Source organism: Semicossyphus pulcher, unplaced genomic scaffold (genome assembly GCF_022749685.1).
Source record: "Semicossyphus pulcher isolate SPU_LCO1_2020_fin unplaced genomic scaffold, fSemPul1.0.p SCAF_1, whole genome shotgun sequence".
Classification (NCBI taxonomy): Eukaryota; Metazoa; Chordata; class Actinopteri; order Labriformes; family Labridae; genus Semicossyphus; species Semicossyphus pulcher.
This window is the reverse complement of record NW_027211603.1, coordinates 2,232,660-2,254,790: the sequence shown is the minus strand read 5'-3', so window position 1 is coordinate 2,254,790 and position 22,131 is coordinate 2,232,660. Positions and strand designations below refer to the sequence as shown.

The window sequence follows — 22,131 nt, the reverse complement described above, 5'->3', positions numbered from 1 at the left end:
CACCAACTGTTCCCGCCCTTAAACATTGCGTCAACAAACGTGGCTCCTGACGTCTAGCAACAGGCAGCTAGTGGGCTAACTAGCATTTGTCGGCTGCACCAGAAGGAGCCTTCTAAATGGGACATCCTTCGAAACAACACTGGCCTTCAAATACGTCCTCGAAGGATGCAGCCCCTAAATTGTGACAGAGCGTATAACACTGTAATGTTAGCTAGGAACTGGTTGACATTAGCAACATTAGCTATGTATGTTTATCATGTAATACTATCAAAGGTAATGTTTAGCTGAATGCCACCTTAAACGTTAGCATTGAACTACTTTCTACGTGACATTTCTGTTAACTAGGAATTTATATTGTGTACTCAAATCAAACTTTAACATTTGCTAGGAATTGGTTGAATTGTAATGTAAGCTGTAGTCTAAGAGCAGCCCATGGACATGAAACACAGCAGCACACTATGACCTTATATGAGCATTTGAGAGTCCCACCATGAGAGCAGTCTCAGAGGTTTCTGGTGGCTTAGTATAGACAGTGAATTGGGGATAATGATGATGTTGATCACCCAGTACCAGTGAGTCAACAATCAGAACCAGGATGAGGTTTCTTTCACCCAATATTCAGGGTGTTTTACACTTTATAATGGTACTATATGAATAAAACAATAAACTGTTTCACTGTAGCAGCATATTGTGACGCCCACCAGGCCCTTTGAATGTTGAGGCTTGTTCCCAGAGGGCGGGCTCAGAGTTCCTCTCTCCCCTGGTTTCCACCCTGCTGGTGTTTGTTGTCTTTAGTTTGCCTTAAGAGTTTTACTTACCTAGTCGACTAAAATGTAATATTTTGAAAACATTTGTTTAAATAATTTAAAATCAAACTGCAGAAGCCATGTTGGAGACGGGCAGACCGAGAGTCAGCAGTAATATGACGACACAGTCACACGTTTTCTACATCTACTGATTATTTTAACTCTTCAAAGAATTCAAATTAAGAAAAAAGAGATTTCCCTCCAGTCCAAACTGCTGATTAAAACATCCTAAATCTTTACTTATTTTGCGTTTATAGTTATTAAAATGTGTAGAAATAAAGATGATAAAATGGCAGGTTTCATGTGAAACTTTTATTAAAACTCTTATTGGAGCAAAAGTCCTCAGGGTTAAAAAGTTTCACAGGCACTGCCAGTTAAATGTGTCTGATTTCAGTCACATGTTCGGCCGAGAGAAGAAACAGCTGATTGTGTTTGTGGAGCTAAATCACATGCAATCAATTAACCCCAAACTTACCAGGTCACATGACTCGTATCAGCATGGGAGTGTGTGCTCTGTGCTGCAGAATCAGTCTGTAGAGTTTATCTGAAGCTTTTTCTTTTAATAGAAGGGTGGGGTTGATCGGGGCTGTTTTCTTTTTAATCCCAATCCATGTCTGTTTGCAACATGCAGCATCTTAATATTTGAAATATATTTCCCATCAGTGCTAGCGTCGTGTAGCTAATCTCTAAATCATGTGACTCTCCTTTTGGAAACTGTTCTGCCAACTTAAGGCTGTCGCACATTAAAGGATTTCTAAAATCTTAACAGATGTGTGAAATGGGAGCGAGCCCGCATGACGACAGATGATGACAGATTGAACAGTTTTGTTCCTGTAGTGTGTGGAGAGCGACAGATGACCCAAACAGCACATCACACACTCACAGATTCATTCACCAACAGCCAGAGTCCGACTCTCACAACTCTATTAACTTTACATTTTGTCTGCTGGTTCTGCGTCCTCAGCATTGTTTATAAAAACAGGGAAATATTGTTAAACTTTGCCAAAAGATTGTTGGCATTAACTTTAATGATCTCGGCCATATTCATCGAGTACAAGCCACTCAGGATGCAAAGGCTGTCCTGGAAGAGCCTCACCACCCTCCTCATGCAGAGTTTAGACTCCTGCCAACAGGGAGGAGGTTCACTTACACTAGGACGGCCAACTCCAGCAGATATCTTAGGTCATTTGTTCCATCAGCAGTTGGGTACAAGCTGTACGCATTGTTGCCATTGCACATTGGACTGTTGGCTTTGTGCCCATCATGATAACATCCATGGGGCTTATATGTATGAATTTATTTCTTGTGTGTGCTACTGTTGCAAACCAATTGCCCCTTGTTCCAATCCAAGCCAATCTCACTAAATCTCAGGCGGTCAAACGAGACTTCAGAGTAAACAAACATGGCGGACGACGGGCAGGAAGAATTGGCGATGATAGTTTTTGGACTTTTTACTGAAAATTCAGGAAGAAAAAAGAACAAACTGTGGATGAAGTGGTGGAGACGGCGTGAACATGAGCTGTACATGTTACTTTATGCTTCATGTTTGCTTTGGTCGCCATGGCTGCGGTTGTCGTGCTTCCTGCTTCAGTCAGCTCGCTTCCTGATTGGCTATCGTTTGGTTCCACATGACGATCCACAGAGCTGAGCTCAGCTGTCCTCGGGGTTCCCCCACTCAACAGGATATCAGATCGTAAATATTGAACATGTTTAATATTTGAAATCGGTGCGGCCACGACGTTCTGCTGGGCAGATCGGGGGAAGTAAAATCACTCTAACATCCCTCACAGCAGGAACATCTGGTGAGATCATCTTTAGATCCATCAAACATCAGGACTTTGATACGTTTGTCTGAAGGAGGGAATCAGGCCCAAAATCATCTCGATCATCTCATTACTACTACTACTCAAGCTTCCATCTAAACTTAATAGAAAATTGTAAATGAAGTTGTTGATCAGGCCCATAAACAACAGGTGGAGCTAACTCTCCAGCCCAGAGGAAAAAGACACAACAAGAACAGTTGGTGATCATAAAATGGTTACAGCGTCCTTATCTGATGTTTTCAGCTCCTCACTACAAAGACACGAGCAACATATTCTTCAGGTTAAACTGAGAGAGAGCATTCAAACCGTAGACTCTTATCCGTAGATAATAAAGCTATGTGTGTTTGAACCCTCAGAGGTGACGGTCTTACCCTCTGTGATCCAGACGACGCGCTGCGTTTGATGGACGAGCGTTTGAACGACCCGTTAGTCCCTCTCCTCCCTCTGCTGTCCATGTTGACGAGTTCAGCTGTCCTCCACGTTCATCCTCCTGTCTTCAGTCTTTCCTCTATGTCTCCTCCGTCTGTCTCTTTGTCTCCTCCTGTCTCCTGTAGTCTTGCTTTATCTTCTCTGTCTATTGTCTCCTCATGTCTTGTATCTGTTTTGTCTCTTGCCTCCTTGTTTCTCTTGTCTCCTCTCTCTTTGTCTTGCGTACTCTGTTTCCTCCTCTGTCAATTGTCTCCTGTCTCTGTGTCCTTTTCTTCCCTTATCTTCTCTGTTTCTTGTCTCCTAGTCCCTACTTTGTCTGTTCTTCCCTTGTCTCCTATGGCCTCCTTTGTCTCTTGTCTTCCCTTGTGTCCTTTTTCTGTCTCTTGCCTCCTTCTGTCTGTTCTAGTTTCCTCCGTCTACTGTGCCCTCTTGCACTTCAACACCTCTCGTCTCCTCTTGTCTCCTTGTCTTCCCTTGTTTCCTCCTTTGTCTCGTCCCTGCCGTCCTGCTGTGCTCCAGCCTTCGGCTTGTGATGCGTTCAGGCGTCTGCGGTGGGATGTAACAGGCAGAGACCCCGTCCGTTCTCTCTGCCTCTGTAATCAGGATTAGAGGATGCTGCTGAGGACGGAGGGTGGTGCTCTTTAATGGATGGAGATTTAATAAATGGTGATTGAAGGTAAATCTACTTTAGGATGACTCTGCCTCCAAAACCACTCAGAACGTGCGGCAGAGCAAACCGAGAGGTTGTTATTTACGTGTTTCTGCTGCTCGACGGGTCGAATGCGCTGAAAGGTTCTCTGATCTGCGACACAGTTGATACAAAGTGAAGTGAGTTTTTATAAAGAACAGGTCCGATGTGAATTTAAAGAGAGAAAACTGAAGTTATACAGCTTTTATTTTTATTGTTTAATAACTCGTGATCATAACCTGGGCCTCTAAAACTCATTAATCACATATTTTAGTATAAAAGCGTTACTTTAATTACTTAAAACTACTTTTGGTTGTAACTTAAAATATATTCAAACTAAAAATTGGCTTTCTGCTTTATACTTTTGATTAATAGCAGACAACCTATTCCCAGGGTTTTCCAGTTTATGACCTAGAATGACTCAAGCTGGACTTTTTCCACCCTCGGGATCGAGGACAAAACAATCTCGGATCCCATCGGCTATAGTCTAGGAGTCTGTGTCGGGCGTTTAGCCAGCAGTTAGAATAAGTGGCTTCTGGTCAAGACTTCCTTTTCCGTGTGCTGCATTGTTACAGAAAGAGAACCCATTTTTCTTGTGATTGACTTTAATTAACGGGTCTTACCTTTGCCGAAACTTCAACATCATGACGCAGATTAGTAAGAAGTCAAAATGAAGCTTTGTCAGGTCTGTCCTCAAGAGGAGAAGAAAATTACTTTAAAATGCTCGTTTGTTAAAAGGTCGATCGATCTGATGCATTCGAGGAAGTCTGGAACTCTGAACGCTGAACGGCTTTCGTGACACCGTGTCAAGGGAATTTATCTCAAGTTAAATTTTAGCTTTAGCCCTGATTGTTAGCTGTTAGCATGCAGATGTCTGTTTATAGAGATTAATAAGAAGCTAAATCGTTGTCAGATGACGCTGATGGAGCCGGGATGTCATTACGTCGGCTTACGTTCCTCCTGCTTTTGCTCTCCACACGGACTGTTTTTCCTGAATACGCCGCAGCCTGCTGATACATGATTGGTCAATACTACTTGGACTAAAAGCGTAGTATAAACACGTCCCTTCCTACAGATTCTACATTTCTATGGAGAATCTGCTAATAGAGATCAAGGACAAAACAATCAAACAAAAGTGTTTCTGTTCCTTCTGGAGCATCTTGCAAAACAACAAGCCTTTACAGGGGCGGCTGTGGCTCAGTGGTAGAGTCGGTCGTCTATCAATCAAAGGTCGGAGGTTCGATCCCTGATTGCAAGACACTGAACCACAAACTTCACTGCTCCTGAAGGCATGGCCGTGGTGTGTGAATGTGTATCATTCCTGATTGGAGATTGGCACTTAGGCCTGTGCCATTACTGTGTGAAAGGCTGAATATGGTCTGAAGACTAGAAAAGCGATATGTAAGTACAGTCCGTTTCCCCATTTACAGAGCTAATCGCTAATGCTAGCTGGGCCGACAGGAGCGGAGCCGCTTAGAAACAGCCAAAGCTCGATTCTAAAACCAAAGATTTGTATATCAGAACTCAGAACTCCTTTATGTGACTAATTAGCAAAATACCAGATCAATTGCCCCTCTTGGCCCTCGCCCTGGTGACTGGGTAAGGGGCTCTTCAGGTTTAAGCTACACATGGTAATTTAGAAATCTTAACCCAGGAAATTGGACACCACTCGTTTTGTCAGCTCCATTTACAGAACATAACACCTTTACAAATTTAGCATAATTTGCTCTATTATTTTATATGTCAACAATTTTTTTTAAGTTGTAAACATGACGTCCACAAGAGTTAGACTATGATAAGTAAATATGAAATGAATGAGTGCAGAGTTACACAATGAATCTGAGCTGTTACTGTCCTCATACATGCAGTGGTGTCTGTGCCTGTTTCTTTGTGTGTGCTGCTTATTTGTCTGAATGTAATTTGAAATTAAAGTGATTGAATGTTTGATTTTTGATCATGAATGAATCTGAAACCTTCAGGATTAAAGAGATACTCTGCTGTAATCCAGCACACAGAGAGAGAGAGAGAGAGACACACGGGTATATGGGATTACAAACAGTAAGGATTATTCTGCTGTCACACTGGAGCTCTTTTCTCTCTTCTCTTTATATTCACAAAAGAACTTACAAAGTGTAATTAGATCCAGTCTGAGCCAAGCACATTTTCAAACATATAAAAATGTATGTAAAGTAAAATCCAAAACAAACTGTAAGAAACAATAACATTTACAGCAGCAGACAAAGAACACCTGATCGGTTAATAATGGACAGCACAAATACGGAGATCGATTGGTGCTCAAACATTTGTCAGTTAAAGAGAGAGAAGACAGGTTTTTAAGTTGATGTTTAAAAAATAATAATAATTAAAAAACCTTCACTCACACTAGAAAATAGATGAATAAATGAAAGAGAAATGATTAAATTAACACAAATTTTAATAAAATATGGACGTATGGAATTATAAACGTTCTATTGAATAAACAATTTGTTTTTCACTTTCACAGTTTGATATTTGAGGTTTTATTTTTTCCCTTGCAGGTTTAATCTTTTCAGTTTCAGATCCTGTTTTCAATTGAATATATGAAATCTTTCAGTTCAGACTTTGCGAGGGGGCGTGGCATCAACGTAGAGTGCGTGAAATTATGAATGACATCACTTTTTCAGTCATGTTGCCTTCAGGAAACGTAGGTAATAGAAGTATGGGTCAACAATTTCTTTTCACTGTATTTTTCAAAGTTGAAGATAAAAACTTTAAGTTTAAGTTTTTCTTTTCACTTTTGGTATTGCTCTGTTGGCCGCTCTCTAGCTCCATACAAAAAAACAAACACATTATGTCACTAAGTTGAGTTTGAGAATTTATGTAATAAAAACAAACATCCTGATATTTGTTTATTTATTGTACTTCAGCTTCTGGTCATCACAGAGGACCTTCACTGAGAGACTTTCTGAGCTTTCATTCACCACAAAGATCAGAAGTTACAAATTATAAACTCTCATTACTTCCATAAATAAATACATCTAAATACATATACACATGAATATACAGAATAAATACATGCAAACGTTATTTTTACTTTTACTTTTCATCACAATGTGTGTTTCATAAAAGTCTTTAAAAACAATGTGAGAAAAGATCAACAGATGCTTTATCACCTGTTTACCTCTCTGCCTACACACTTATGTGTGTTTGAGGACTTCAGGACATCACAGTGTTGATGTGTTTGGGGACTTCAGGACATCACAGTGTTGATGTGTTTGGGGACTTCAGGACATCACAGCGTTGATGTGTTTGAGTACTTCAGGACGGCCAAGTGTTAGTAGTCAGCAGATACGAGAACAGTGAGTTTGGTCTTCGTATCAACATGTCTGGATGATCAAACTCGACCACCTGCAGGAGAACAACAGAGCTGTTCACTCAGGAAGCCTGGAACATCCCTGGATCTGTTTAACTCAAAGATTCTAACAGTAAATGTTGTTGAGCTGATTTGTACATGTTGGTCTCATTAGTCCGTAACAACCAGACGAGGTCTGACCTGAACCACCTGTGTGACACCTGGCCTGCAGTGTGTGTGAGTTACCTCTCCCTGGTCGAGGACCAGGATGCGATCCGCCTGCAGGACCGTGTTGATGCGGTGAGCGATGGTGAGCACCGTGCAGCACCCGAACGCCTCACTGATGGCGATCTGGATCAGAGCCTCCGTCTCTGCATCGACAGACGCTGGCGCCTCGTCCAGCAGGACGATCTGATGAGAGAGACAGACAGTCAGATAGACAGGCAAATAAAAAGAAAGAAAGTCAGACAGACAGTCAGTCAGGCAGACAGACAGACAGACAGACAGACAGACAGACAGGGAGAGAGTATGTCTCACATTCTCTCCCTGTCTGTCTTTCTGTCTTTCTGTCTGTCTGTCTGCCTGCCTGTCCTACAGACAGACACACAGTCAGCAAGTTAGACAGGAAGACACACAGACAAGCAGAAAGTAAAACTGACAGTCAGACAGGCAAAAAGACAGACAGTCAGAGAGACAGACGGACAGGAAGAGAGTGAGACATTTAGAGAGACAGACAACAAGTCAGACCGACAGTGTGCCACACAAACCGACAGTAAGAAATACAGGTAGACAAACAGTCAGACAGACAGTCAGCAAGACAGTGATGCAGACAGTCGGACATACAGGCAGGCAGACAGACAGAGAGTGAGACATATAGAGAGACAAACAAGCAGACAGTCAGTCGACTGGCAGAGAGTGAGACAGACAGACAGACAGACAGACCTTAGCGTCTCGTAGCAGAGCTCTGCTCATACACATCAGCTGTTTCTGTCCTACTGAGAGTTTTCCTCCGTTGTCCGTCAGCTCGGCCTGCAGCTTCTTGTCCAGACTGCAAATCTGCCCAAATATCAAGAGTAGAAGAAGAAATAAAGTCCAATCAAAGACAAGCACCACACCTGTGCTGTCTAATGACTATTAATAAATAAATGTAGAATGAAACGTACCGTGTCTTTCATGTAGGTCTTCTCCAGCGCTGCCCAGATTTCTTCATCACTGTAGCTGTTGAAAGGGTCCAAGTTGTACCTGCAGACGACCACACACGTCACACAACACACACAAACACAACACACACCTGCAGGAGGCAAATGAGACAACGCAGCCACCAAATCATTGGGTTCACCACCACCAGCGTCTTTGACAGCAGGAAGTGGAGGTTGACAGGAAGTGAAGGGTGACCAGAAGTGGAGGAGGACAGGAAGTTGAGCACGACAGGAAGTGTAGGGTGAAGGGAAGTGGACGGTAACTAGAAGTAATGGTGACAGGAAGCGGAGGTTGACAGAAAGGATAGGATAACAGTAATTGGATCAAAACAGGAAGTGGATGGTGCCGAGAGGTTAAGGATGAAAGAAAGTGGATGGTGACAGGAAGTGGGCATACACAGGAGAAGGCCGAGGTTACCTGACAGTCCCGGTGAACAGCACAGGGTCCTGGGGGATGATGGACAGTTTTGTGCGCAGGTCAGAAAGGCGGATAGACGTGATGTCCACTCCGTCTATCAGGATGCTTCCTGCAGCCGGTTCAACCAGCCGGAACAGAGCCACGGCCAGAGACGACTTCCCTGGACAAACAAAGATTTTAGAGATCATCGGCACCACAAAACAAACACCTGACCAAACCTCCTCAGACACTTATGTCCATGATGCAATATTTTCCATCTTCACCCATCACCTGGTCTTCATTGTTAAGGTTGCTTTTTCACAACACTGTAGTCGCCCCCTTGTGGCTGTCAGATAGAATGCAGGTTGAAGGCGCTTCCGAATTGGCTTCACTTTTAAAAGCACAAGGGTGCATCCACTTCTTATACACGGTGTACGCTGAAGACAAATTCTCACCTGAACCGGCCCCTCCAACGATGGCGAGCTTCTCCCCGGCTCTGATGTGAAGCTGCAGCCCGTTGAGGACGACAGGTGAGTTCTGCCTGTACTTCATCGTATAATCCAGGAAGGTGATGGATCCGTACTGAGGCCAGTCCTCTGAGACCTGAAGCTGGCCTGAGGCCTCCGACCCACAGCCCTGAAACACAACCAGGATCTAGTAGTGGAAAATGTGAATGGAGTCCAATATTGACTCCTCTTTAGCTCTGTGTTTGGTCTCCACCACCTCATGAGGAAAACACCTGCCTGTTTAGTTGCTAAAAGCTCCACAGTTCACCAGATTTTCAGCAAATAGACGCTCAACACAACGTCACATTGTCTTTCCCATTTTCATTTCACACCATGTCTCTAATGTGTGTTTGCTGTAAGTCATAAAGTTGCTGCACCGAGTTCCACCTTTCCCCCCCCAACAACCAACACACTGACCGTGATGCAGTCGAGCAGCCGCTGCACAGAGATGAACTTCATCTCCACCTCCATCATTGACTGGATCATGTACTGAGAGTTGCCCGTCAGCTATTACAAACAAAACACATGATCAGAAATACACCATTAGAGACCATCTATTCATCAGCTGAACCCTTCTAATAAGGGGAAATTAATGTTTATGTTGCATTAACCACTTTGGATACTTTGGTAATGCTGTGTCCGGTGACAGTTCACCTGTATGATGTAGCACAGAGCGAGGGCTTTCATCGGGGGGCTGCTGACATCATTCGAGACGAACACGACCAGCAGAGCGACCGGCAGCGTCATGACGGCACACAGGGAGTCGGCCAGGAAGCAGAGCCACTGCATCCCGTAGTGAAACAGTAAGAGGTGGTTAGCATGGGTGTCCGACAGCCTCTTGAACCTAAAACACAAATGAGGGATGAGCTGGTACTTTGATACACAGTGTAGAGACATCAGCCCGACAGTCAACTCTGAAGCATGTCTTCCTGTCTCCTGTAGTGTCTTAGAGGTTCTGCGATCGGATTAGGTACTATATAAATAATGATTGATTCTTGGAGATGTGTTGGAGTGACAGGGGACAGTCTTACAGCTGTGTGAAGTCGTGCGTCTTGTTGTAGGTTTGGATGGTGCTGAGGCCCTGAGCGACCGAGGTGCACAGAGAGATGCAGGAGGAGCGGCTGATGTTCTCCATCTTCTTTAACTGTATGATGTTTCCCCGGAACATCCTGCAGAGGAGCAGTGTTTACTGTCAGTCATCTGTTTCACAATCACATCCATCAGACACTCTTGATCTTTGTGAGAATCATGATGCTTATAAATGAGCTCTGCTGATGAGTGTCGACGCACCAGAGGAGGAAAGTGAGGACTGTCACCAGGATGAACACGGGCAGCAGCATGATGGGGAAGATGATGGAGTTGATGATGCAGACGCAGACGGCGATGAGCCAGAAGAGGAGCAGCACATTGAGGTGATGAGGCACCAAAGAATCGACCTCATCCTGATATCTGGAGAAACAGCTGAGGATGCGGCCGGTTGGAGTCGCGTCAAAGAAACTCATGGGACTCCCAATGATCTGAAAGTTGACAACCAATCAGCTGAGCCGACACATCAGTGACAACTTCCACAGCTTCACTGTATCGTTGTTTATTGATTTCATTGTATTTTACCATCTATTTGTTCTTCTTTTTACCTTCTCCAGCAGGCTGTTGTGCAGCGTGGTGGAGGCGCGAAACGTGACCTTGACGTAGCAGAAACCTTTGATCAGGCAGACGATCAGCAGGAGGACGCCCATCACAGCAAACCACAGCTGATAGAAGGGGAGGTCAGGGTTCAGAGAGATGTTCCCTCGATCTGCGGCCGTCACGTTGGCTGTCTGAGGAGCGACACAACGAGGCGAGTCAGGCTGTCGGAAAGATCTGCTTTTCAGTCGTGTCAGACTAAATGAAGCCTCAGGGTTAAGGATGTTCGGTTTGAGGCTCGTATGAGGAAGAACAGGTTCATGCAGATGACGTGAAAACAACCGAGACAACACTTAACAACATTGTCTGTGTATGAGTGTATGATTGTGTGTTTGTGTGTGTGTGTGTGTGTGTGTGTGTGTGTGTGTGTGTGTGTGTGTCTCACCCCGTGTCCACGCGACAGCCAGAAGCTGAGCCACCAGTAGCTCAGAGCTGTGTTAGTGATCAGCACGATGAAGAGCAGGAGGATGAAGAAGCTCACACAGTATCCTGCAGGCAGAGACGAGCATTTAACAAACAGATCCTTTATTATTATGAGGCAGGGACTTTTATTTTGAAAAGCCAATTATGTTCAAGTTGATGATTATCAGTGCAAAGTCTGTTTTTATGTGAAATATAATAAAGAAAAAGGATCTGTGGTTGTTATGAAGCAGAAAGACGTCACAGTTCCTCCTCCGGGATGCGTGTTTGTGTTTTTGTTTATTTTCAGACTTTTTAGTACGAGTGAGGAGTGCTCGAGTGTGTCCCCCCCCAATCAGCACACCTGCCTGCCGTCAAGCAATCACCACCTCCTACAAGAACCCTGCAAAACCCGGCCAAAGCGCCAAACTACAGGCTCCAGAAGGAGTGTGCATGGGCAAGTGGGAGACGTCACAGGAAACAGTTTATAAAACAGAGCCTTTAAAATATCGTGAGCATCAGGAAGAATACCTTTTTTAATTCTCGTATTTGAACCTTCCCAGTGTTGGGCTTTGTTTCAAGGAGAGATGATCTCACGGCTGCGTAGAGCCGACACAACTCATCTGGTGTTTTTAAACATTAAGGTTGTTATTTAATAAATCATTCACGGCTGCAAAATGAAAAACTAGAACAATCATAATCAATATGTCAAAGACGGTACATTACTGAAGGAGGTTTGAGAACCACTGCAGCACAAGACATGATTGTTGAGCGTGTGTGTGTGTGTGTGTGTGTGTGTGTGTGTGTGCGCTGACCTCCGGCTGCAAGACAGTACTGTTTGAACGTTCTCCATGTGACCAAACTGTTCCTGCTGTTCTCCTGATCGATCAGCTGATCAGCAGCTTCACAGAGGAAACAAGCAAAGTTATTGATCCACAATCACTTCAACAACCTGTGATCGAGTTCCTATAATAAATGCTGTGGGTACATTACAGTGGACTGAACGACTGGACTTAATACTTGTACTGCATTTTATAAACTGGGTAAAAGTAAAACTCAAAAACTAACGAGCATTATCATCTTAAGATTAAGACTAAATCTGAAATAGCTGCCAAAATGAACACTATCTACACTTATTCTCACACTGATCACATTGATCAGTGTGAAGATAACTGTGCTGTCTTGTTCTCATATCAAAGATCTTATATTAAAGTCGAGCTGAAACGGCATTTCGAGAGTATCTAGCTTTCATATCGTGACGTATTTCCCAGTGAAACAGGACGTGCAGGCGGGACATATCATTAGAGGGATTTGATTTGATGGTTGAGAAGTGGGCGTAGACAGACGTTCTCCACAGCGCAGTAGCTAGCTAACTGACCGAGCGTTCTCGGTGCTCTGCGGCTAAATGTTGCAGATTGATTGGTTGAAATTGTTTGGTGCTAACTTACGTAAGCACGCGTGAAAGTTAGTTTTTATTTAAATTTAGAAAAAGTGATCGATTTTGATATAAGAATACGAAAAAATTGATTTCCTGTTTTTTTTTTTGGCCTATATTGTCAAATAGATGCACAATACTACCGGGATGTGATCTAAAAGGATTAAAATGACATTTTTCATTTCCCCTCGACTTTAAGGATATTATCTCAGAAACAAGTTTATATTGTTTCTGAGGTCTTGGTTGTGTGGGTTCTCCTGTTGCCTATTGGGTATTGGGTTTTGTGCTTTGCTGGTTTTGTGATTTGCTGGTTTTATGATCTGCTTGTTCTCTGCTTTACTTTGTTTGCTTGGCTGTCAAAGCACTTTGTAAACTCTTGTTGTTAAAGGTGCTATATATATATAAAGTTATTATTACTATTATTATTGTACAAACTCACGTTTGCAGTCAGGTGACAGTGCGTCGGCGTTCTCGTCTGACATCTGGAAGGCTGCAGGGAAACAAACTGGTTGTTACAGTACGGAGACATTCATGTTTACATCATAGTGTAACAATTAAACAATGTTGGAACATTATTTATTTATTCACAGCTGATCTCTCTTTACTGTGTTTTCTTCGATCTGTTTATGTTATAACACGGACACAAATAAAAGGTTATGAATGTTTTTAGTCATTAATAAAGAAAAAGCAGCAAAAACAACTTCAACGATAATAAAGTATTTTAAAAGATCTGTTATTGATATGTATTGATTAACTCTGTGTGACCTGAACCATCAATTTATTTCCAGAACATTCTAACGTTTTGAATGTGAAGTCTTTATTGAGCCTTCTGATCAATTAAAAAACACGTTGCATGTTAAGTTTGTTTTATATCATATTTGACACATCAGGCGTTTCTGTTTTGCAATTTACATTGTGTGTGTTTAAACAAATAAAAGACACACATCAAACATTTTTAACCCCTTAAAAGTCGTTCATAGAGCGACTATAACCACCCGCAAAAATGCACCACACGTCTTACACAACATGTTAAACCCCTTTAACTCGGATAATTACATTTTCAAATGATTTTACTATAAAATAAGTTTAAATAAAAATATGAGGTCATTTTATGTTTCTTAAATCCAGTTAATATTCAGCTTAAAGTTTCAATTTGAATATTTTTGTTGTCTTAACTTTGCAAAATTGGAAAAAATATCAGCGATCCAAAATCCTCTGGTCCTGTTCTGCCCCCTGGTGGATTATCTGTGCACTGCATGTATCTGGCTGTACTCAACATGTTTAAACATCACACTATGGTGTTGAGGTCTCAAAAACGTGTGTTTCAAACATGATACTTTTGGTTATACAGAGTTAAAAGTTGTAGCTGTAAACACAGTGCACTTAAATACAGATATAGTATTTTATTAATCCCTGAGAAGAAATATGACGCATTAATACAGACGTACTCAGGTCCCTGTTTAAAGGACCTTTAGACTCTCTGTGAACTGTACCTGGATTGACTATCCCTCCGTCCATGTGACCATTCAGCTCCACCCTCTTCTCCGTCTCCTCCTCTCTCAGGGGCTGAAAAGGAGCACAGTGAGAGTTTTTCAAATTTAAATCTTACAAACAGGAACCACAAGAAACCAAGAGAAACCAAACCACTGAAACTTTAACCTGATTGTGACTGTAAGATCTGTAACAGTCGTGGGAGACTAAAGCCTCCTCAGGGAGGCGCTGCAGAGCAGAATGGGTTGATTGTCTCTGATTTCTGATCCAGAATAAACGTCCATAAACACACTTACAGAATCAGGTAGTATCAAAGTAATCCAGTGATAGTCTGTACATTCATGGATACACTGCAAACACACACTATAAATGAATACCTGCTCCTCCAGGTGTTTGGTGATGAGCTCAGCGTAGTGTCCCTCTGCCGTCATCAGGTCCAGGTGACTTCCTGTTTCCAGGACAGTCCCATCCTTCATGACCAGAACCTCATCACAGAACTCCATGTACTGATGGAGACAGACACAGAGACACACAGACAGGTTCACTGTCTCACACACAGACAGACAGACCACTGTAAGTCAGTACAAAGCAACAACCCCCGGGGCTGAAGAATGAAGTGTTTTCAGAAGCTGCAGTTCCTCCAGTGACCACTTGAGGCTGGATCCAAAAGTGAGTCAATCCCCATAAGAACCCATATTTAACTTTACAGCAGAAATAAACATGTTTGCAGCTCCTCTCTCTCGTCCAAATATGTGCTGGCTCTAAAAAACAACAACATGGCGGCAGCTAAAGTTCTTCTGATGACCACCTGCAGCTGGTGAGTGACCAGTTTAAACCCGCCTGCAGCTGGTGAGTGACCAGTTTAAACCCACCTGCAGCTGGTGAGTGACCAGTACGATGGACTTCCCCTGCAGCTGCTTCTTGATGCACTCCTCAAAGATGTGTCTTCCTACGTGAGCGTTGACAGCAGACAGCGGGTCGTCCAGCAGGTACAGGTCTTTGTTTGAGTAGACGGCTCGGGCCAGACTGATCCTCTGTTTCTGCCCCTCGCACAGGTCCACACCCTGCTCCCCTAACTGAAACACACACACACACACACACACACACACACACACATCACTGTACATGTTTCTGTGAAGGTGTATCTAAGAGCTCAGATTTTTAAAGACTAATAACTCACTGATTCACTGGTATGAAATTATGAATGATTGTTAATTAACCGAATGTCTTTGTGATTTAAAATATTGACAGTAAAAAATCAAGACATTTGGATATTTTAACTAAACAGTAGAAGAAGAGATGTACCTGTGCTTATGAACAATTAAACAGTAGAAGAAGAAAATATGTACCTGTGTTCATGAACGGTAAAAGAGTAGAAGAAGAAAAGATGTACCTGTGTTCATGAACAGTAAAAGAGTAGAAGAAGAAAAGATGTACCTGTGTTCATGAACGGTAAAAGAGCAGAAGAAGAAAAGATGTACCTGTGTTCATGGACGGTAAAAGAGTAGAAGAAGAAGAAGACAAGTACCTGTGTTCATGGACGGTAAAAGAGCAGAAGAAGAAAAGATGTACCTGTGTTCATGAACGGTAAAAGAGCAGAAGAAGAAAAGATGTACCTGTGTTCATGGACGGTAAAAGAGCAGAAGAAGAAAAGATGTACCTGTGTTCATGAACGGTAAAAGAGCAGAAGAAGAAAAGATGTACCTGTGTTCATGAACGATAAAAGAGTAGAAGAAGAAAAGATGTACCTGTGTTCATGAACGATAAAAGAGTAGAAGAAGAAAAGATGTACCTGTGTTCATGAACGATAAAAGAGTAGAAGAAGAAAAGATGTACCTGTGTTCATGAATAAAAAGACTGTTGTAAATAAAGTTCACTGTTGATGATGTTGACTTATTGACACAGTGAAGAGTCTCTCACCAGCGTCTGATCACCATGAGGCAGGAGGTGGAGGTCGGCCTCCAGGCTGCAGCTGCTGATGACTCTGTTGTACCTGCAGAGAATCCACATGTCACTACAGGCATCAGCTGACACCTTTAACACAGGAGGACAGTCTCACTACCTGGACCGATCCAAAGGCTCCCCCATCAGGATGTTGTCCTGAACCGTCCCGTAGAATATCCAGGCCTGCTGGGAGACGTAGGCTATCGATCCGTCTACACAGACTGATCCCTGCTGCAGGTGCATCTGAACCACAACACAAACAACACAGAGAGAACTTTAACGGCTCTGCTGCACACAGGAGAAGACACAGACAGGTGAACACCATGAGACCAACAGGTTAACTCACCTGTTCTAACAGGCCGCAGATCAGTGACGTCTTCCCACTGCCGACATTCCCACACACACCCAGCAGTCGGCCCTGCAGGACCAACACTTTCAATCATAAATGTGCATGTGCATTACATCCTGTTGAAACTGAATCATCTGAGTCTTATTCATGCTTGTTGTAAATGTTAGTTGCTGCTAATAACGTAACACTGACTTTGTTCAGGGTGAAGGAGATGTTCCTCAGAATGGGCAGCACTTCAGGGTGTCGTGGTTTGGACACCAGGTCGTCCCTGTCCTCTGTGTCTGGGGCGTGGAGCTCTTTGCTCCAGGACAGCGTGGCCTTCTCCACAATGATGGCTGCTGACCTGCCGTCTGTCTTCTGGAGGACGTACGGCTCAGGATTCTCCATCAGCAGTAACTTCTACAAAAACACACACACTCATATAGTATACATGTCCTCACGTTCTTGTAGATAATTGTTATAATGTATCTAAATGTAAAACACTTGGTGTACCTTGAGGCGTGCCACAGACACAGCAGCTCCAGCCAGGAAGTTGACAGCAGTGGGCGTCAAAGACAGAATAAATCTCATGCAGTGGAAGATTGTGACGACGGGATAAGCCTGGTGAGGAAACAGAGACCTGAACTAACAAACAGACTCAGCAGCATCACTGGACTCTTTCTTAATGCAGACACCGCTTCTGTTGCTTGTGGACTTGTTGTTGTTGTTGTTGTTGATAATGATGTACTTACAGTGTAGGTGCTGAGAGGCAGACCGAGCCAGGTGTGAACGACTAAGGTGCACATGGTGGCGATGATGGGGACGAGGGGACTGATGGTCACACTGATGTTCTGGATGAGAGCAGCTTTCTCCAACATCCTCTGCTCTGAGGTCCTGATGTCTGACACACACACACACACACACACACACACACACACACTGACTGAGACTTAACCTTGATTCCGCTGTGACGCTTCTGTGACTCAGTTCTTACTATAACCCCTTTGACACTGCCAGTTCAAGGCGGGATTATTACGCCTCTGATACGCTCAGTGTTCTCTGTAAAGCGCACAGATGGTGGGGCGAAGTCGTTCTGCCTGAGCCGGCATCGGAGGAAGTAACAGGCGAAACGGCATCTGCGTAAATGGCGGACCTGGCAGGGCAAAACAGCGCCGTGTGTGTGTATGTGAAGCACACGCTGTTCGTTTACACCTCGCACACGTTTTGCTCCCGTAACGCCGGAACACTTCGTAAAAACACACACAGGAGCGGCTTCACGCCGACGGTGCTTGTAAAATGGTAAAGGCTGCTTGACGGCAGAGCTTCGTTACGGTGCTGAGGCGGAACTGCAGCGTGAAAAGGGGCTTTTGACGCTGCTGTGACTGGGCCTCAGCTGGGACTCAGATGCGGCTCTGCTTTGTCTTTGATGTGACTCAGCTGTGACTCAACTGGGTCATCTGTTGCTGTGACTCAGTTGTGACTGCGTTGACTTTGACTCTGCTCTAACTGCTGTGAAGGTGACTCAGCTCAGTTCTGACTTCGACTCAGCTGTGACTCTTCTGTGACAGTGATTGTGCTGTGACTGTAACACTGTAGTGACTCTTCATACCTGTTATCTTGCTGCTGAAGGCCTGCTCCCACACGTACATCTTGATGAGTTTGATGCAGGTGAGGAGCTCGTTTACGGTGTGAACACGACTGGCTGTGATGATCACTGCTTTCTGCTGGAATCGATGAATGAGCCTGGCAAACACAAACTGACAAACACAGAGAAAACATATTAATATTATCCTTCTGTGTTTTGACTCTGCTTCCACTAACAGCTAGGAAAAATGTTCAGACTCCTCAGTGTTAGTTTAACAGTAGCCTCAGTTTTTTCCAGCGCTCAATTCAGTAGGCTTGTTCATCATTAATCTCAGACAATCCAACTGAGACCATCCAAAGAGTTGCTGTCTATGCATTAAAACATTCATGCTAAGCTAACCACTTCCTGTCTCTAGAATCTGACTCTCTGATCAATATTTTTCTATTACGTAAGTGTACAAGAGTTGGACGTGTGTCCACAGACCTGCAGAACAATGAAGGTGATGAAAATGGAGAAGCCGATGAGAACGGTGTAGTTGAGGATGTAGCAGGTGTACACAAAGCAGATGACGAGCAGGATGGGAAAGGGCAGCACAAAAGGAACCAACAGGACAGCCCCGAACAGCTTGTAACTGTCGCTGGTTAAAACATTCACCATCTGACCAACAGGCAGGCGGAGAAAGAGACAGATTGTTATCAAACAGGCTGAGCAGCAGAAACAGGTCATCAGCTGCCATTCAGCTTGATTTTGTGGAAATTAACGCCAGAGGTAAAACACGCCTGATATTTCCATGTAGAAGAAGAAAGTAATGACACAGCATCAGGTCTACTGTTCACATTTCAACAACTGTAACAGAATTATGACAAAAAGTTGTAATTTTTATGAGAAAAAGGGAAATAAAATCTGAATAAAAGGTGACATATGACAGTAAAAGTATGATAACTAACTAAACCAGGTCTAGCATGGAACACCACACATTTAAGGAAAGTGTCTTTTTCCAATGGAGAAAGGCCAGCAGTTTCCCCCTACTTCCAGTGTTTGCAAGCAGCTAGGCTAGCAGTGCCCTTCTTCTTCTTCTTCCAGTGTTTGTGCTAAGCTAGGCTATCAGTTTCCAACTTCTTCCAAATCTTGAGTTAAGCTAAGCAAACAGTTTCTCACTGCTTTCAGTATTTAAGCTAGGCTAGTAATTTCCCCCTGCTTTCACTCCTAGTGCTAAGCTAGTCTAACAGTATCCCCCTGCTACCAGTTTTTGTGCTAAGCTAGGCTAACAGTGCCCTTCTTCTTCTTCTTCCAGTGTTCGTGCTAAGCTAGGCTAGCAATTTTCCCTACTCCCTAAGCTAGTGGGACAGCTTCCCTTTGCTTCCAGTTTTTCTGTCAAGCTACGCTAGCAGTTTCCTTCTTCTACCAGTCTTTGAGCTAACCATTTTTTCCCATGCTAGCTTAGTGTTTGTGCTAAGCTGGGCTAACAGTTTCTCCCTGTTTGTGGCCTTGACCTAAGCTAGGCTTACAGTTTTCCTCTGCTTTTATTTTGTGAGCTTAACTGGGCTAATATCCCCCATTGATTCCAGTATTGCTAGAATAGCAATTTACCTCTGCTTCCAGTCTTTGAGCTAAGCTAGGCTAACTGTCCCTGGCCATCTCTTTGTGCTGGACACACAAACGTGAACTGAAACATTCGATATGTGGGAGGAGAAGCAGAACACACTGAATAATAAAGTGAACAATCTTAACTCATTTTTCTTCCACACCTGTCCCACAGAGACTCTGCTGTGCGTCCTCAGAGACATGATCTTGTTGAAGCCCAGCATGCAGAAACCTGCTTTCAGTCTGATTCCTGTTCTCAGGTTGATTGCCCAGCTCAGAGTGAGGCAGAAAACTCTGAAGAGCTCGACAGTGACCAGACCAAAGCACAGAGTCACGCCCACCCAAACTACAGACGACTCTTGGTGGAGGATGTGGAGGAGAATCTCATGGACCAGGACGCCCTGACAGGACACAGACACATTACAAGGACTTGACACATAGAAATTATAAGGACCCAAGAGAAAACAGACATTTACATCCCAGCAGTTCTTTTGTAGATGTGGATGGGAAAGTTGTTCGATGGGATGTTATATTTACTCACTGAGCCGACAAACAGAGACAACATTAAGAGGACGTTGATGCAGAGGACCAGCAGCAGCCTGTCTCTCTGGAAACGAAGCAGCACTCGAGTCAGAGACGCTTTCTGTCGACCGACGGCAAACACTTCCTGCTCCCACAGAGTCTGCAGCCTGCACACACACACACACACACACACACAGTAACAGAAACATTAACACCCTTCATCTTTTCAAAGGCTTTGAGAAGCACGTTGTGTTATGTTAATTCAAAAGCACAGAGTCAATAAACTTTTATAACAGTAATTATTAGTATTGTTCTTTACTGTGGTCTCACCGGTCTCCGTTGGCATCGGCTCCGTCCAGAGGAGACAGACTGAGCGAGCTGAAGTTCAGCTGTTTCCTGGACATGGACCACATCACAGGAGTCATCCAGGACATGGTGCAGAGGGACAGGAAGCCGGCTCCATCCAGAGGGCTCGACCTCAACATCAAAAAACCAGCAGAGGGTTCAGTATCTGATTCACCACGGTTCAGAACCAGAAAAGCTCAGACTCAGACCATCTAAGATCAGACCATTTACACTTCAGACAAGCTAGGTCTAGCTTTTACTCTGGCTGTGGCTGTCTACAGCTCAGACTCAGACTGTTTGCAGTTCAGACGAGCCAAGGCTCAGATCATCTCCAGCTCAGACCATCTCCAGCTGGGCCTTAGGCTTAGACTCACTCTAGCTACAGATTAGATCATCTCAGACTCAGCCCATCCACAGTTAAGGACAGCTCAGGCTCTCGAGGCAGGACACGACGTAAAAAGTATGCCGCAGTCCCCACAACTAGCTAACAATTCCGACGTCGACCCTCACAGCCAGGCGCTCCTGAATCTCTTAGTCTCTCCAGTTTGCAGACATCTGCTTTTGCAGTCTTGTAAAAAATCCTTCTTCAACCTTGGAAGTTTTTATTCATCCTGTTATGTGTCGCTCTTCTGGTTTCACACCGATCACATGATATAAATGTCACCACCCAGTCCAATCACTCGCAGCGAATGTTCCTGACTTCTTGCAGAAAAAGTCTGCATAAAGTCGCGGTGAAAAACTCTGCTGTTTGTGTTCACACGTGCAGCCCACCTGGACAACGTCCGGAATGCAGTGCATGTGTGAAAGGGGCTGAACCAAACCAGTCTCACAGACTCACCTTGACCCTGTTGCTTTTTCTGACTGGCTGGAGGAGTAAGCATGTGGACCTGGAAGTTTCGTCCAATCAGCAGCTTGGTCTCGTTTACCATTCATCCTGCTGAGACAGAAACAGATCACAGATCAGTCTGTAGAGAAAGCTAGGAGACATACAGGGCTTTACATTTCACAGGGAACACTGTTTGAATAATAGATCATAGAAGAAGAAAACATTTTTCCTTCCAAACTGCTAAACAGGTGAAGTGGTTAACTTTCTATTTACTCCACTATTTATTTCCAAAGCACACATATATGAACAAGCAGACTGCTTTAAATAAAAGGAGCTCTGTCTGTCTCTACATTATCTCTCAGATATAAAACACATAGGAAGTGTCCGGGCGTTCTCAGACCTGAGTACTGTCTGCAGGTGTTCCCCTCAGGCTGCCTTCAGTCCAAACGTCCACTAGAGGACAGAGCAGATTCATCTATGTCCGGGTGATACCAAAGCTCAGACAGAGACCCTCATCTTTTAATTCAATATTTGGTTGTTGTTATGTGACATGTGTTTATTGGGTAACTTTAGGACACAGTTAATTTAGTATGTTATCATTAAAGTTTGTTGGTTGCTTTGAATTAAGGGCCCTCTTTTTTAATTGTTGTTTTCTCTGAGGATGAAGATGGATCTCTCTTACCCCTGTTAACATGAATTCCCATTTCTCCCCCTGTTGGTGCTCTGGACTGTACCAAGTTGGACTTCGTTAGGGGGGAGGACGCAATGTTCTTTTATTTGCATTTTGTTTCAAACCTGCAGTAGAAGCTT

General features: G+C 43.7%; 2 protein-coding genes across 2 annotated transcripts in view; both read right to left on the bottom strand.

Moving 5' to 3' along the window:
- The window catches only part of LOC138589032 (transient receptor potential cation channel subfamily M member 1-like), a 28,088-nt gene extending 25,004 nt beyond the window's left edge, over positions 1 to 3,084 (bottom strand). The window contains exon 1 of the mRNA XM_069659310.1: positions 3,001 to 3,084. Within this exon, the coding sequence (XP_069515411.1) occupies positions 3,001 to 3,084 (84 nt within the window). The remainder of the gene's footprint in view (positions 1 to 3,000) is intronic.
- A 3,959-nt stretch (positions 3,085 to 7,043) lies between these two features.
- Positions 7,044 to 20,620, bottom strand: LOC138589023 (ATP-binding cassette sub-family C member 12-like). Its single transcript, XM_069659300.1, has 28 exons — positions 20,481 to 20,620; positions 20,170 to 20,317; positions 19,793 to 20,029; positions 18,528 to 18,701; positions 18,069 to 18,216; positions 17,212 to 17,360; positions 16,973 to 17,080; positions 16,673 to 16,879; positions 16,478 to 16,549; positions 16,250 to 16,374; positions 16,108 to 16,180; positions 15,060 to 15,263; positions 14,565 to 14,693; positions 14,190 to 14,262; positions 13,136 to 13,186; positions 12,077 to 12,163; positions 11,248 to 11,351; positions 10,814 to 10,996; positions 10,470 to 10,696; positions 10,211 to 10,348; positions 9,834 to 10,023; positions 9,597 to 9,686; positions 9,129 to 9,309; positions 8,695 to 8,854; positions 8,241 to 8,319; positions 8,020 to 8,133; positions 7,324 to 7,488; positions 7,044 to 7,133 (listed from the first exon to the last, which is right to left on the bottom strand). The coding sequence occupies exons 1-28, from the start codon at positions 20,582 to 20,584 to the stop codon at positions 7,044 to 7,046; spliced, it is 3,810 nt and encodes a 1,269-aa protein (XP_069515401.1). The 5' UTR covers positions 20,585 to 20,620.
- Between the last annotated feature and the right edge of the window lie 1,511 nt (positions 20,621 to 22,131).

Coding starts and splice junctions, on each gene's coding strand:
- LOC138589023 (XM_069659300.1), bottom strand. CDS start 20,584: ATGTCCTGGATGACTCCTGTGATGTGGTCCATGTCCAGGAAACAGCTG. Junction 18,217..18,527: donor TCACCTTCATTGTTCTGCAG/GTCTGTGGACAC, acceptor TGTGTTTGTCAG/TTTGTGTTTGCCAGGCTCAT. Junction 16,375..16,477: donor TCTGCGGCCTGTTAGAACAG/GTGAGTTAACCT, acceptor GTTGTGGTTCAG/ATGCACCTGCAGCAGGGATC.